Genomic DNA, 17090 nt, shown 5'->3' with positions numbered 1-17090 from the left:
CAATGCTTAATTTTTAAATTTAGTGTAGCTTCCCAACCAGGTCACAACTTTACTGTGATGTCACTTCAGTGCCCTCCCCACACACACAATTTGAAAAGGTAATAAAAATAAATAAAAATCACTTACCTTCCCAGGCTCTCCGATGCTCTCTGGTTCTGTCCCTGCAAATTAAAAGTTACAGGTCGTAAGAAAGAGAGAACAAAACAATAGGGAAAAAGCACCTGCTCCCACTCTGCACTGGATTACCTCACTGCACCAAATTACCAAGCTCCAAATTGCCACTCTGGATGTGTCCCACTCCGGCTGTGTCTCCTTCACTTGTGCAATGCATACTGAGTGCGCTTTATGTCTTTCTTTTATACAGACCACAGCTAACCAGGGTGACTCACACTACTTAAGCTTCACAGAGAAGAATACAATGTGCACCTTTGTGCCCCTCAACAGGCCTCAGATGACTGACAGATAACTGCCTCTCAGCAATTAGGGTGGGGGCAGCTTCAGCCAATCAGACACTAATCTACACACAGCACTTTTAACTGAAAAATAGAAGATTAGCCTTACCACTTACCTTTCCTGATTAGCTTACTGCACCAAATTACCAAGTTCCAAATTCCCAGTCTGGATGTGTCTCACTCTGGCTGTGTCTCCTTGACTTGTGCAAAGTTACTGTGCGGCTAGCTCACTTGCATGACAAATCTTGACAGTGTTTTCTTATTGAAGCTCTTTGTGGGTACGCATATCAAATACGTAACATTTAAACGTTTCATTTTTCTTTGGAGAGCAATGCTGATCAAAGTACTTTATTCCTTCATCAAAGCTCTTGTTTTCTTCTTTGCTGTCGAACGTGAAGGTATTGTAAATTTCAATACTTGAGGACCAGCTACCATGAACAGTAACGCAATACGCCTCTTGTCAGGCTGCATCTGCAGGACAAGGGCTGCAACATAAAGTCTGAATTGCTGCTTAAAAACACACCAATTCTCATCTACATTACCGGTGACTTGAAGCTGGTGGGGTGCTTTCAGACCTTCCATCTCTAACTTCAGTCTTTCCTTACGTTGAGTTCTAGTTGGCCGTAGTTTACCAGGTAGGTGGAATAATTTTATTTTTTCTTTCTTCTGCCTGTTTCCTGCCACCTTCTCCATTGTTATCTTTAATTGTTCGACACTCTTGGTACCATGTTTTTCTTTCTTTGTTCTTTAATTACAAGGGGTCACAATTTCAAGGTGAGAGGGGGAAAGTTTAAGGGAGATGTGCATGGAAAGTTTTTTACGCAGAGGGAGGTGGGTGCCTGGAACACTTTGCCAGCGGAGGTGGTAGAGGCGGGCATGATGGCATCATTTAAGATGCATCTAAACCAGTGGTTCTCAACCACACAAAAAAATACCGAATTGGGGGTCCACGGTGATATTTTAGTGGTCCATAGAGCAATTCTACTTCAGAACAATTGTTATTACTGAGAATCAAGTAGAAGAAAAAAATGTTTGTTTTCATGATGAGTATTCACCTTTCTCTCTCTCTCTCTCTCTCTCGCACTGACAAAGGTCAAAGAGAGATTATAATCTATCTAATTTACCTTGAGGGCTGAAGGGGCTCAGAACCAAAAAGGTGCTGTGTTTATTTTTGTGGTACTGTGTTCTGAGAAAAAAAAATCCATACCGGTTGATGACAAATGGGTTTATTGTGCTTTAATGACAGTTGTTGTTGAAGATTGCCCGGGCTATTGTCCCCTAGGAACAGCCCGGAGAACCTTTAATGACAGAAGCAGCTTATTAAATACCCACGTTTGACCTGACGCTTATGCCACGTTTCTCCTTGATAAGTTTAATGAATGATTTAACACAGTAATCACTAGAAACTGTGTATATTTGATATGAATTGGTTATTTTTAGAGTAATTTAATTCAATTTAGTCAGTAAAAAGTTTTTTTCATTACTTTTCATATTAGAATAAGTTTGGCAACGTACGAAAATACCGCTAATCCGTTTCCAACCCTCACGGTAAGGTAGATGGACTTTAGAATTAGTTTACCACGCATATAAGAAGCTTTTTTTTCTATGGAATGGCAATGGGGGTCCACAAAAAAAATTAAGAGGAAAAGGGGTCCATGGGTTAAAAAAGGTTGAGAACTCCTGATCTAAACAGACATATGAATGGGCAGGGAACAGAGGGAAGTAGATCCTTGGAAAGTAGGTGACAGGTTTAGATAAAGGATCTGGATCAGGTGCCGGCTGGGAGGGCCAAAGGGCCTGTTCCTGTGCTGTAATTTTCTTTGTCCTTTGTTCTTTGTATGTTATGTTCTGTATTGTGGCTGTAGGACAGATGCACACAGAACTTCTAGTTATTTGATTAGTAAGATAATTTATTCACAAGATGAACTCATGTAAAGATAATTAACGAACTATGATCCAAACAGTAATCAATAAATGAATTCAATGAATTCTCCTGGAACTACTTCACGTGCAACAATGCTCTTGTACGCCTTACTACCAGGAGCCGGATATCTCGAGTTACATGGTGGATCTTTATCGCCACCAGCTGGTTGGAGATCACATCGATGACTATATACCTCGAAAGACGACTATGCCAATCAGAGCGTCCCGTAACTGGCGCACATTGTGTGGCCTCCCATGCCTACCTGGGCCCATGTCCTGCCCACCCTCGGGAATCCCCGCATCCTCCTCGTCGGACGAGGCATGGTGTTTATCCTCCTCCAGCACATCGCCCCTCTTCTGCGCAATGTGGTGGAGGACGCAGCAGGCCACCATGATGTTGAAGACCCTCCCAGCACTATACTGGAGAGCCCATCCAGAGCAGTCCAGACACCTGAACCACATCTTCAGGATGCCAAAGCACCGCTCGATCATGCGCCTGGTCGCTGCATAGGCGTCATTGCAGTGGGTCCCTGTGTCAGTATGTGGCCTCCAGATAGGTGTCATTAGCCACAGCTACAGTGGGTAACCCCTGTCGCCCAGGAGCCAATGCCCAGCTGGGGTGCACCTCGAAGGGGCCTGGTGCCAAGATTAATGTGTCGTGCACACTGCCCGGGTATCGGCCGCAGACGTTGATGATGCACAGCTGATGGTCTCACACCAGCTGCACGTTCATTGAGTGAAACTACTTTCACTTTGTGATGACCAGCCTGTCATCTACAGGTGCTCATAGGGCAACATGCATCCCGTCAATCACCCCCTGGATCCGTAGAATCTCAGTGATGATGTTGAACCCCGCTGCCCGGGCATCCTGGTGGCTCAGTCCACATTGAAATGGATTTTGTGCTGACCGGGCATTTGAGCCTCCATGATAGCGCAGATGCACCTGTGCACCGAGCTCTGTGAGATCCCGATCAGGTCCCCTTTTGATGCCTGGAAGGACCCCATGGTTTAGATATTCAGGGCGACCGTCATCTTGACGGCCACCGGGAGCGGGTGTCCTCCCCCATTCCCCTGCGGTACCAGGTGCACCATGATCCGGCAGATATGTCACGCCGTCCTTCTGATCAGCGGAGTCATCGACGGCATGCCTGGACCGACAGGTCCCCCCTCCCCCATCCTCAAACCTTGGACCCATTGGTACCCGGCCCCCTGGGGGCCTCTGGCTCTGGTGCCCATTCCTGCTGTCAATGGTACCGGCGGTTGGCACTGCCTTTGCCAGCAATACTCTCCGGCACCCCTCTGTAGGGGCGACTGTGTGCGTTGCCCTTGATTGGCAGCCGGTTGGGGTTGGTGTGGCAGAGGGTGGGATGGTTGGGTGGAGGGTGGCGGCCGGGGTGTAGTGGTGGTGGGTTGGGGACACCCATATACCCAGTGGTTTTCAGCAGAACCAGTAGCCAAGGTGAGTGATCAGTGGGGTGCGCAGCAAGATAGCTGCCTTGCAGGCCGCAGCAATTGTGGTCTGTGGCTGGACACTGTCCCAGTCCCTTGGGGTGGTCACCCCGGCCCCATCACCCGTGGATCGCCCTCCCCCCTGCCCCACCGGCCATGGCAGGGCCCCACCCCAGCCTGTCCGCCCAGCGGCAGGACCGGCAGCCCACAATCGCACCTCCCCATGTCCTACTTCCTCTTTCTCCCTCATCAGCCTCGGTGCCTGTTTCCCAACTTTTGAAAGCACGGGTGAACCTCGCCATCGGGAATTTTCCCCAGTGGAAGCGGAGAATAGCGAAGACCCTGGGGAATACTGAGTCAGGCTCCACTAATGATATGCAAATGGCATTTACTATATGGGGAGTGGAATGCATAAACGCCACTTTCGAGGCACCAGAGAATTGCGATTTGACATGAACCCAGCGGCAGCCACAGTTTTGGCGAAAAAAACAAATCTCTGTCCAATCGCCTTTCCCGATTTCAGTGTTGGCCGACAGAGTAGTTGGCTTCAACTTATTCCTGTGGTAATGAATTCCACAGGCTCATGATTCTTTGGGTGAAGAATTTCTCCTAATCTCTGTCCAAAATAGTTTACCCTGAATGCTCAGGCAGTGACCCCTGGTTCTGGACACACCCACCAACGGGAACATCCTTCCTGCATCTATTCTGTCTCGTCCTGTCAGAATTTTATAGGTTTCTCGGAGATCCCCCTCATTCTTCTGAACTCCACGAATGCAATCCTAACCGATTCAATCTTTCCTCATACGCCAGTCCTGCCAACACAGGAATTATCTGGTAAACCCTCGCTGCACTACCTCGAGAGCAAGAAGATCCTTCCTCAGGTTTGTCCAGGCCCAGGAGCAGATTCATGAGGAGCTCCGCCTCCCACCTTGCCCTTCTCTGCACTAGGTACACTGGCTCCCTCCAACTGTTTTAATTGAACCAAATAAACTAAATTAAACAAGCTGAGGGACAAATTAAAAGGGGCAACCCCTTAAAGGTATACTGCCTTCAACAAAAAAAACACAAATGAGATTTAAAATCATTAAACCAGAATATGATTAAAAGGGTTAATGAAGCACCCCAGAGCCTGCGGTGCCTACCTGGCATGGAAGGCCTCGATGGTGCCCATGAACACCACATACTCCTTCTCCAGATACCCGGCTGTGAATTAAGCCATGGAAAAGTGGCAGGCAGTCAAGTCTGTCAACCCCCTCGATCACCTGCTGCCTGTTTATGGCAAGTTTGGCCAGGCCCAGGAGCAGGTTCACAAGGAGGCCCTCCTCCCTCCCTGCCCTTCTCTGCACCGGCTGTGCTGGCTGCCTCCATGATGTTTCGATAATATTATATTGTGCTTTTAAGAAGCCCCTTAACAACCTTAATTGGCCTTAAATGAGTACAGAACAGTTTGCAGGCACATGCTTCCCCACTTTTACAAAAGTTTCAATATCGAGACAGAAGTTGCAGTTATCACACATGATATTGGCACTAATTTATCTTTGTCGCCCATCTTATTTCTGACACAAAATACCAGAACATGGATCCAAATTACCAATCCCAGTAAATGTTAATCAAAACTGGGAGAAAAAGTATTTTTCGTAAGAAAATAATAAGAAATAATTTCAAACTCTTTTTTACTGGGCAGCACAGTGGTAAGCATTGCTGATTCACAGCGCCAAGGTTCAATCCCGGCTCAGGATCACTGTCCGTGTGGAGTTTGCACATTCTCCCATGTTTGTGTGGATTTCGCCTCCACAATCCAAAAATGTGCAGGTTTGGTGGTTTGGCCACATTATATTGCCCCTTAAATTGAAAAACATGAATTCGGTACACTAAATTTATTTTTTAAAAACTCTTTTTTGCTTAGGTCAGTTGGCAGGGGAAATTATTATCCTGCTTATCTGTCTGTAAGTTATTCAATGCAATAGGACTTAAAAATAAAACATATATCAGCAGCAGCATAGGGTAAAAATCATACTCTGTTCCAGCATGAAGAATGAATAATCACTGAGGAAATTCATCCCTTTGTTTTAAAGTAACTGATGGTGACTGATGTGCAAATCAATCAGTAGTGGATTGGATAGTGTTAACCATCCAACCCTATGGAAAAGAGGGATGCAATGGAGAGCCAATCTATTGTTGCCTGTTTTACACCACTGATGAATGTTCAAATTATTCTTGGTAACCAAATTAAAAGATAATACTCTTTGATGACTTATATAAAGATAAAGAGAGTAAATAAATGTATTAAACTGGTCAATACAAAAGTTATTTTCGCTGGTTCTACATATATTACTTTACAGGAACAGAATTCAATTTTGTAAAACTGGACACCAATAACTTGGGGACAAAATACGATTATTCTTCAGTCATGCATTATGGGAGGTAAGTGTGAGATTAGCATTTTGCACTGAAAGAATAGAGCAATCCAAAGGAAGCCTGTATGTTGAGACATAAGTTTAAAGTCTAATTTCAGAACATAAAAAATTAAACATGTCTGTGGTTTGTGGAAAACATCTAGCCTTTTTAATAAGTAGGCAAAAACTTTTTTTTAAATTTTACTTCTCAAAGTCTTTGTGCATATTATTGGATTGGGTCAACACTTGAAAGGATTGCTTTCCAGCTGTTCACGTCGGTAGGATCTCCTGGTCCCGCCGACAGCACTCCACTGCTGCGGTTTAAAAATGACAAATAGGGATCACGTGATGCGAGTGTGGGAATAGTCTTGTTGCCATGAGCTCTGGCATGGCTCATAATTGCTTTTCCCTGGAGTGTATACTCCATGCTATATCCTCGGAACATTTTTGGCGGAGTATAGATGACAGACTGCTAAGGAATGTCAAGAAAATCCTCGATAAAAAGGAGCAGGTGGAGGCACAAAGGGCGGAGCGGAACCCTCAACATGGCAATCTGGTTGGGGAGCAGGGCCTGGACCTGAAGGTGTTGCAGGAGATGACAGAAGACATGGGGCGGGATTCACCGGTCGCTGACGCCAAAATCGCTTTCGGCAATTGGCCTAAGAATCCCCGTTTGTGCTGCAATCGGGGGCTGCACCGCGTTTGCGATGCCCGCCCTTCGAAAATGACGTTGCACGATGTCGGGACGGCCTCAGGACGTCACCTGAGGTCCTCCCTCAATGCTCAGCCCCCGATGGGCCGCGTTCCCGACAGAACACTTATCCTTTTTTTTGTGAACCCGGCGTGGCAGTTGCAGACTGAGTCCAACGTTGCCATAGTCGGGGGGGACCGTTCCATGGGCAGGGAGGGCTTTGGCGGGGGCTGGGGGCATTGGTGGGGAGTGGCGAGGGGGGTTACTGGGGGTCAGTATGTGGCAGGCCTGGTCCATGCGTGGCCAGCGCTGCATGCCTGCTAGCCCCCCACCAGACGGAGGATCGGTGCAGCTTTTACACCATTTTGTCTTGCGTAAAACGCCATTGTTCCCACGCCGGCATCGGCATTTAGTCTCAAAATCGGAGAATCCAGCCCTTAGTCTCAGAAATGGAGAATCCCATCCAAGAAATTTAGAAATTACAGGAAGGGAGTGATTTCATTTGGGAAAAAGAGATGGTGATTGGTCGCTGGGATTGATCAAGTTGGAGTAAGATTTTCAAAACCTTAGAGAAATGTTGTTAATGGAGGAATTTAAAAACAGTATTCCATGAGGATTCAAATCCCACCTCGAAGACCATAAAATTTCTAACATGGGGGAATGTTGTGTCACTCTTTCACCTATCAACTAGAAGTTGAAATCTATATTTAAAAGTTGACGGTCTAACAGGCAATTTAGAAAGTACTGACCTAGATCTCCCAAGCAGCAGCAATGATTAGCAGTTGCCATTTATAGAATCATAGAACAGTACAGCACAGAACAGGCCCTTCGGCCCTCAATGTTGTGCCGAACAATGATCACCCTACTCAAACCCACGTATCCACCCTATACCCGTAACCCAACAACCCCCACCCTTAACTTTTACTTTTTAGGACACTACGGGCAATTTAGCATGGCCAATCCACCTAACCCGCACATCTTTGGACTGTGGGAGGAAACCGGAGCACCCGGAGGAAACCCACGCACACACGGGGAGGACGTGCAGGCTCCGCACAGACAGTGACCCAGCCGGGAATCGAACCTGGGACCCTGGAGCTGTGAAGCATTTATGCTAACCACCATGCTACCGTGTTGCCCCTTCTACCCACCTTCCAAGTCAAGCTTTCACAAAAATGCTCAGTGCCGACGAGGTCGTCGTTACTGTGGATTTTGTAGATACAGTGCTCATAACGGTGGCCCAGATACGGGCATGGACATAGATTGACCCCCTGTTATCCAATGTTCGTCATATCATGTTGTATGGGGCCAAGCATCATGCCCTTCCTAGTGAACAGGCTTTTACCTCGAAGATCACTGAGTTCAGCATGGAGGATGGTATGCTTCTTTGGGAGATGTGCACAGTGGTTCAGTCACAAGGGACCAGGCTCTATCTTGGCAGAACTCCATAATGTCTAAGATGCTTCCCCGAAGTTATGTATGGTTTGATACGCTATCAATTGCACGTAAAGACTCGAATCGGTACAAGAGAGGCTTTATTACCGTGAGATGTTTATCCTTCGACTGCAGCTGGTAGAATGGCAGCTCAGGAGATCTCATACATATTTATACTGCTCTTTGTGGGCAGAGCTAGCCGGCAGGGGCTACCGACAAACCTGTAATACAGGTACTGCTGTACATCCCCTAATACAGGCACACACATATACACAGTGGTGGATCACCACATGTATGGTGGTCAGTATTGAATGCAGAGATTGAGCAGCTCGCCCAACAGTGTGGAGTTTCCCAGGAGCAGCGGATCTCCCACCTGCAGCACTGCTTCATCCCTGGGAGTGGCCTGGTCAACTATGGGTAAGTCTCCATGCTGATTTTGCCAGACCTTTTCACGGATTCAAGTTCCTTCTCCTCATTGATGTGTATTCAAAATGGTTGGATATCCACAGAATGTCATCAATGACTTCATGAGCAACGATTGAGAAGCTCAAGGTCTCTAACATGCACGGCATCCTGGAGGTGGGGGTGGTGAGGTAGTCGGGGTGTTGGGGGTGGTGTTGGAGGGACGTTGCCACAAGTGGCACGGAGAACCACATCTGTGGACGATCTCCACCCCAGTGACATCGCTTTCCTCAGACCTACCAACCACGCCTAGGGCCCGCTGCTCTGCTGCAGTGAGGGGCCGCAGATCCGGCACTACCCCTCCAGTTTTCTCCTGCTCCTGGCGGTTATAGGCGGCCTTCTCCTGCCGGGGCAGGAAACAGAAAATGCACAGTGTTAAACAGTCCGACACATTCAGCCTAGGGGGTGGGTAATTGATGGCTACACAGACCTGGGCTCTTGGTCATGGTGGCCAGTATCGGTGCCGGCATGTGGCGAAGGGTAAGGGCTCGGCCACACTTTGGGTGGGTAGGGGGTAGGGTCTTGGTTGTGTGGGATGGGGGTTGGTGCCAGGGGCACAATGCTGCCTACTCAACCTGGTCGCCCTTAGAACCTTGTGCAATTTTTTCCTGCACTGCAGGCCGGTCCGGACTATGTTCACCGTGATGCTCACCGCCTCTGCCACCTGCACCCGGTCACAGCAAACAGCGGCAGCAGACAGCCTTCTTCCCGGGCCGGGGCCCAGCCTCTCCTCCACGGTATTCAGGATGGTCTCAAGCTTGGCATCCATAAAGCGTGGCACTGCGGGTCTTGCTGCCATCTTGTTGGCTAGGATGGTGTGTGTAGGGAGTGAAGTGTATATATGCAGCGGCAGCTTGTCAGGTTCCTGAGTGTCAATCGTGAATGCGGTGAATCCACACCATTTCTCATTGGAATGAATTGTGTTTCACATGGCGCCGGTGCTGGCCCTCCATGGTAGCTGAATCAGTCCATGTGTGATGCCAGTTTTGCTGTCATGAAAGTTCACGAATCCTGCTCCAGAGTCAACACTTAGGGCGGGATTCTCCATTGCCCGACACCGATATCGTAATCGGCGATCGGGTGGAGAATCCTTGTTTACGACCGAATCGGGGGCGGCACCTGTTTTCAGATGTTCTGCCCCTTCCCCAACGGCGTAATTGAGGAGTACGCCTCAGGGACGGCCTCAGGATATTACCTGAGGGCCCACCCCCGATGCTCCGCTCCCCGATGGGCCAAGTTCCCGACGACACGGGGCACGTGTGCTCTCAGTTTTCGTGAACCCGGGGTATCCAGCGCCGCCACAGTTGGAGGGGAGCCCTGCTGCTGGCTGGAGGGGGGTGGGGGGGGGCATCGGCGAGGACTAGGGGTACTGGCGAGGGGACATCCAAGGGGACACTTTCAGGCAGTTTAGTCCACGCACCATGAGGTACAGCGTGACCACTGCAGGTCATCGGCATACGCGTTGCGTGACCATGGACCTGGCAATTCTCCAGCCGGTTATATCGGGAAGGCCATGCATTTTATCGGGCGCAGCGCCAGCTCCTCACCAGTCAGACGATCGGTGCTGGGGCCTCACTGATTTTTTTCAGCGTAAAACCAGGCACTTCCTCTGGACATGGGCTGGATTCTCTGATCCTATGGCTATGACCACAGGATCCGTCTGATCTTACGACCAGAAAGTCAGCGCCGGCCCCGCACCAATCACCCGTCCGGTGGGGGACTGGCAGCCGGGCACTGTAAAGCCCCTGGCTTTACCTGCGGATACTGCCGCAGATTGGCCAGGTCCGTGCCCCATGTAAACCCCCTTGCCACCTCAATCAGTCACCCAGCCCCAGCCGAAGCTCCCCCTGCCCGCAGAACAGCTCTCCCGAGTATTGGAGGTGCTGGACACAGTCCCACACCGTCGGGGACTTGGCCCATCGGGGGAGGGCCTCAAGTAACGACCAGAAGTTGTCCATGTATCGTTCTATGTTCTATGTTCTATATGGCGTGCAACATACTCCCCGAGTATCCCATTTTTGAGGAGGCGAGGCATCGCAAAATCGGGCGCTGCCCCCGATTCCAGCGTAAACGTGGATTCTCCGGACCATCGCCAAGTGCGATTTCGCGATCGGTGAATTCCGCCCTTAGCCTCAAAATTGGAAAATCCAACCCTTTGTCTCAGGATTGGAGAATCCACCTGCACAAGTTAAACTGCACCAATTTAATGCACAAGCCTGAATGTTTAATACTTGTTTTCCTCAGCACGACAGGCTTAAATGTGAGGGATATAATTAGTTTGTACCAGTAGTGATTGTTCTAACTTGATATCTCACATCACGGCATATTTTTTTGTTTTTCCTTGTCCATTTTGATTATAATGCTAAGTTCGAGCCATGGGATGAGCTTGTCCCAGAATTCACTGTCAAATCATCTTGACTTGTCATACTTAGATTATGTGTAAACTAAACTAAAATAAATCATTTCACATTTGTATCTCTATGTTGAACCCGAGATTTCCTGAGCACCTACTGCCGTGTGTCTTATTGTGTTTCCCTCTGTAAGTGTGGGTACTAGACTAGCTTTATCCGTGTCATTTTAACTCACAAACCATTTCAGACAAACAATATTTGACCAGTTGCTATGTTATTAATTTCATTCATTGCTTCCAATGTGGAATAAATGTCAATTTAACTTGCAGTCACATATAATAAGGTTCCACTTAGCATAGGGTGAAATTATATTCCTTTCACCCCTTATCTAATTATTATTCTTGATCACATTCTTTCTCTAGCCCTTGAGTTTGTTGATCGTGCAGGGAGAAAATTCACTTTTTTATGTATTTTTTTCAATTCCAGCATTCTCTGATTCCAGTTTTCTCTTCACATACCCTGGGTGGGATTCTCCGTTTGCTGTTGCCAAAATCGCAAAATGCGATTGAGTGGAGAATAGATTTTGGCACCTGCCACGCCAAAATCGTGGCAGGTTCCGATTTAACGCCAAATCTCTATTCTCCATCACCTCAACAGCAGCATCAATGCGTGCTGGAATTCACGTACAGTTAACACCATTTTTATATTATTTGCGGGCCCGATGCCGTATTCTCCAGGGCCTCCTCCTTCAATGGCTGACTTCCTGATTGTGTGGTTCTCATGTGCTTTTAAAAATCTTGAAACCGGCATTGTGGCTGATAAAGGAGAGAGAGAGGAGGTAGGACACAGAGAGGAGCCACCGTGGGCTGCTGGGCCAAACACTGGCCGGGCTGGCTAGGGCAGAGGGGCTCTGCCAAGGCTGGGGCAGGGGTGATGGGGCACAGGCTGAGTGGCTGGGGTGACCCCCCATGAGACAGGGGCAGTGACCAGGCACGGACCGCCATTACTATGGCCACCTTGCTGCGCACCTCACTGACCACCCACATTGGCCTCTGACTCTGCTGACTGACAATGGTCCGAAGGTGCTCCCACCCCTGCACCCCACCTCTGTCATGTGTCCTGAATTGCTTCAGGACTGGCGTCGCCACCAGACCGTGGAACACCAGCCATTCAGTCCCGCGTCAGCATTTAACCTCTCAAACGGAGAATCCAGCCCCTCATCTCTGGAATTAATCTCGTGAACCTCATCTGAACTGCCTGTAATGCTACTGCATCCGTCTTCAAATAAGGGGACCAAAACTGTGCACAGTACTCCAGGTGCAGTCTCACCAATGCCTCATGCAGTTGCCATAAAAGTACCCATCTTTTATACTCTAGTGCAGGCCAAATTCTACTTGCTTTCCTTATTACCTGCTATTACCCTACATGCTAGTTTTCTGCGATTCATGCAGACAGAAACCCAGAACACTCTGCAAAGAAGCAGTCTGAAGTTTCTTTCTATTTAGATAATAAGTTGCCTTTCCATTTTTCTAACCAAAATGTATTACCTCACACTCATGTTAAACTTTATCTGCCAAATTCTGGCCCACTCACCTAACCTACCATATCTATTTGGAAATTTCCTCATTGTAACTTACTATCCCACCTATTTTAGTGTAATCTGCAAATTTGGGTATGGGACATTCTATACTTGCATCCAAGTCATTAATATAGAACATCTCTAGTTACAGCTTGCCAACCAGAAAAAGACTCTTTTATCCCCACTCTCTGCATTCTATTGGTTCGCCAATCCTCTATCCAAGCTAATATATTACCCCAACCCCTTGGGCTCTTACCTGTATATTAACCTTTTGTACAGCACCTTTTCAAATGCTTTCTGGAAGTCAAGATACACTACATCTACAGTACCCCCATTATCCACTTTGCTTGTTACATCTTTGAAGGACCTTCAAACATGATTTACCCTTCATAAAACCAGGCTGACTCTGATTTTGGACTTTCCAAATGCCCTGTTACTGCTTCCTTAATAATGGATTCCAACAATTTCCCAACAACAGACATTAAACTAGCTGGTCTATAATTTAGTACTTTCTGCCTCACCCCCTTTTCTGAATAAGGCCTTACATTAGCATTTTTCCAATCCACTGGAACCTTTTCCACATCGAGTGATATTTGGAATATTATAATCAATGGATCGGCTATCTCTGCTGCCCCTTCCTTTAAGACCCTTGGATGTCGGCCATTTTTGCCCTTGGAACTTGTCGACCTTCATTCCCAATAGTTTGTTTAGTACTTTTTCCCTATTGCAGATGATTGTTCTTCCCTTCTTATTAACCCTGCCTTTCCTGTTATTATTGGGATGGTACTAATGTCCTCCACCATGTAAACTGAGGAAAAATATTGATTGAGCATTCCACCATTTCTGTGTTCTCCACTATTAACTCACCTGTCTCATCCTCCAAGGGACTAACATTCACTTTAGCTACTCTCTTCCCTTTTATATACTTCGAGAAGCTTTTGCTATCCCTTTTTATATTTTTCACTAGTTTACTTTCAGAATTTACCTTTGCTCTTTTGATTAATTTTTTTAGTAACCCTTTGTTGATCTTTAAATGTTTCCCAATCTTTCAACCTGCCACTGGCCATTGCAATATGGTATGCCTTAGTTTTTGTCTTTAATATCATGAATTTCCTTGCTCAGCCAAAGATGTTTTTTTCCCCTCTTACAATCTTTATTCCTTTCTGTGCCTGGTGCCTTTCCCCCATTTCTCCCTGTGCAGCTCCGGTGCCTTCCACTCACATCCCCGAGCAACTCCACACACCGCCCCACCCCATGCCCACAAAGCACAAGCCACATAGTGCCCCCCTCCGCGCCCGGACAGTGTTACACCCCAACAAACATTGGTACAAAATCCCGGCCAGTATTTTTATTTAATGATTCAACTATTCATTTTCATTTTCTTTTATGCAACTCCAAAATGCGTTTTTAAGTATAAAAAGCGATTTTCATGACTTTTTCTCATTAAACCCAACAGGAAATGATTTTTTTTTGGGATACTGAGATATAGGACGCAATTTACCACCTTCTCACTCGCGCGAAATGAGGCTGGTGAATAGTGGAAGAGGCCGAATACGTGAACTGCGCCAGGCGCCAAACAGTTTGCGTTGCAACCAGCCCCCTCCCGTTGGCGGAATCAGGATCTCACCTAGGCATGGCAATATGGTGGCATGGTGGAACAATGGTTCGCGCCAGGGTTCCAGGTTCGATTCCTGGCTTGGGTCACTGTCTGTGTGGAGTCGGCACATTCTCCGTGGGTTTCCTCTGGGCGCTCTGGTTTCCTCCCAAAAGTCCTGTTAGACGTGCTTGTTAGGTGAATTCTGAATTCTCCCCCAGTGTATCCGAACAGGCGCCTTAATGTGGCGACTGGGGGATTTTCACAGTAACTTCATTGCAGTATTCATGTAAGCCTACTTGCGATAATAATAAAGATTATTATTATTAGAAACCAATTATCACCACTTAAGCCCTAATTCCATAAAATTAACAGGAGCCAACCCTTATCAAATGGCCTCCCATGATTCATCGGCCTCCTGAGCAAGTAGTCATGCAGGGGCCGATTAGAACTCTTTTTTAAAAACATGAACCTGGTGGAAGAGCTTCTCTGGGGAGCCGTGGAGGTGAGTAGCCAACTCTGCTCCAGTGCTTGACTGGGGTTAGAGGACCCTCGGCTGGGGATGGGGAACCCTGGCTAGCGGTGTGGAACCCTCTGCAGGGTTGGGCTGCCATCGGATGTGGGGTGGAGGTGCTGGAGGGGCAACCGGGGTGGGGGGGGGGCAACCACATGCGACACATCCATGCCAACCCCTGGATTGTGTGTATCTGTTCCGGGGGCAACCTTTGTCCCTGCCCAGCTGCCCGTCTGTCTGACCACCCAAACCCTACCAACTGGTGAGGCCTCTGGCCTTGTGGCTGAAAGCTATTGTTAATAGGGAATTGACAATCGTAGGCACCTCACACAATCGCAGTAAGTTCCCGTAGGTGAGCAGGCTATGTAGCATGTGGGAGTCATTGCCTAGCATCCCAATCAGACCATGATGCCTGGGCACTGTGCCTGAACACTGTGGGGGGGCAACACCACACATGCAGCAGCCAACATCCGAACACCCAGGGGATGGGACACAGCTCAGGGGGCATCCAGGCTGGAGGATGGGTGAGTGCCACGGGGTGGAGACCAGCGCCCTGTTCAGGTGACGTTATGAGTGGATGTCCGGGATACAGGTCTGGGGTCCAGTGAAGGGAGCTCACTGTGGCCGGGAGTGTGTGGGCAAGGTGTTCTCGGCGGGGGCGGTGGTCGGTGGTGGAGTGTGGGGGGGGGGGGGGGGGGAGCAATGGGGAATGGAGGGTTCCGGAGTGGGAGCCACTACTGTTTGTCAGTCTAACACCCTCTCCCAATGCCTTACAGACATTGAACGCTGTGACAAGGATTTGGGGTCCAGCAGAACAGGCATTAGTGGTGCTGCTGCTAGTCTGTGCATTCAGACACCGGAGATGGTAGCAACAGCAGTGTCAGCAAATACTCAAGCCGGCGGACCACATGCCGGTTCCCGCCCCACACCCTGAGCACCCGACAGGTAGGGACCCAGAAGGGGAGTCCCACGACAGCCCAGGGTGTACAGGCATCGCTGGTTCTTTGAACAGATGATGGACAGCATGTGCTGCAGGAGGCTCCACCTCAACAAGGAGACGGTGCGGCACCTGTGCCATGTCCTCGCGGACTTGACACCACATGGAGGAGGAGGAGGACACCTGCTCCAGGTGACAATCAAGGTCACCACAGCCCTGAACTTTCACCCTCAGGATCCTTCCAGGACTCGAGCGGGGACCTGTGTGGTATCTCACAGGCTACCGCCCACAGGTGCATCCGACAGGTCACAGATGCCCTATTCACCCGGGCAGAAAACTCTATCAACTTTGACATGGACAAGCCCAACAGGATGCCCGAGCAGCAGGTTTCTCTGCCTTCGCCGGGATACCCCATGTCCAGGGGGTACTGGATGGCATACATGTTGTCCTGCGCGCACCGAGCCATCTGGGAGTGCCCTACGTTTTGGCGGCTGCTGACCAGACCTCTCCTCCTCAAGGTTCTTCTGCTGCAACGGTGTTCTACTGGGAGGGCTGGCTGGTCAAGGAGAGGCTGGCAGAGAGTGAGAGCTGGGGTCGGGGTCTCTGTTTTATACCTCTCTCAGGGTCTTGGTGGACCCTCTATTCACTCGCAATCGATTGGGTCTCTTCCCAATCGATTGATTTGAATTCCCCAATAACGGGGCAGTTCCTCGATCCCTGGGCGGTTCTTGGGACTTATTGTTTTGGACTTCTTTTGGCGCCGAGATGTCTGGCCTTTCATTTAATGTATCGATTTGTGTTAACTTGTTTCCATTGTACCTGGGGATCGCCCGGTATCGCCTCATTAGTATGCTAACTTGTTTTCTTTCACAGTGCTGTCTGGTTTCTGCAGCATTCAGAACTGGTTTCTGCAGTAGTCAGAATACAGAAGCGCTTTGCAAGCTGCTTGCTTTTGCAACATGTCCATTTTCCCTGCATTCCTTGCAATCTTCCATTTTGTGTTGGGCAGTGATCACCCCAGGTGGCTACAGGGTCGCCCGCTTTGTGGTGGTCTGCAGTGGACTCCACAATATCGCACAGCAGTGGGCGACGATATGTAGGTTGGGGATGAGAAACATGTGGCCACCTCTGAAGAGGAGGAGAAGGAGGTTGAGGATGATGAGGTGCCGTTGAATCAGCAGGGGCTGGGGAACGAGCCCAGGGAGGAACCGGAGGACCAGCCGGCGGGTGCAGGACAGGCGGCAGCCGTGAGGGTCTGGGAAGCCCGCTGGACCAGGGAGGCACTCTTACTCGCCGGATTCACGTAGGACG

General features: G+C 48.7%; 1 protein-coding gene across 4 annotated transcripts in view; it reads left to right on the top strand.

The window, feature by feature from the left end:
* LOC119971592 (low choriolytic enzyme-like) overlaps positions 1–17090 on the top strand; it is a 290266-nt gene that overhangs the window by 189406 nt on the left and 83770 nt on the right. For all 4 annotated transcript variants that reach the window (XM_038807370.1, XM_038807371.1, XM_038807369.1 and 1 more), the window contains exon 8: positions 6167–6248. In XM_038807370.1, coding sequence (XP_038663298.1) covers positions 6167–6248 — 82 coding nt within the window. The remainder of the gene's footprint in view (positions 1–6166; positions 6249–17090) is intronic.

Source organism: Scyliorhinus canicula, chromosome 9 (genome assembly GCF_902713615.1).
Source record: "Scyliorhinus canicula chromosome 9, sScyCan1.1, whole genome shotgun sequence".
Lineage (NCBI taxonomy): Eukaryota > Metazoa > Chordata > Chondrichthyes > Carcharhiniformes > Scyliorhinidae > Scyliorhinus > Scyliorhinus canicula.
The sequence above is the reverse complement of the archived record's forward strand: the minus strand, read 5'-3'. Positions and strand labels throughout refer to the sequence as shown.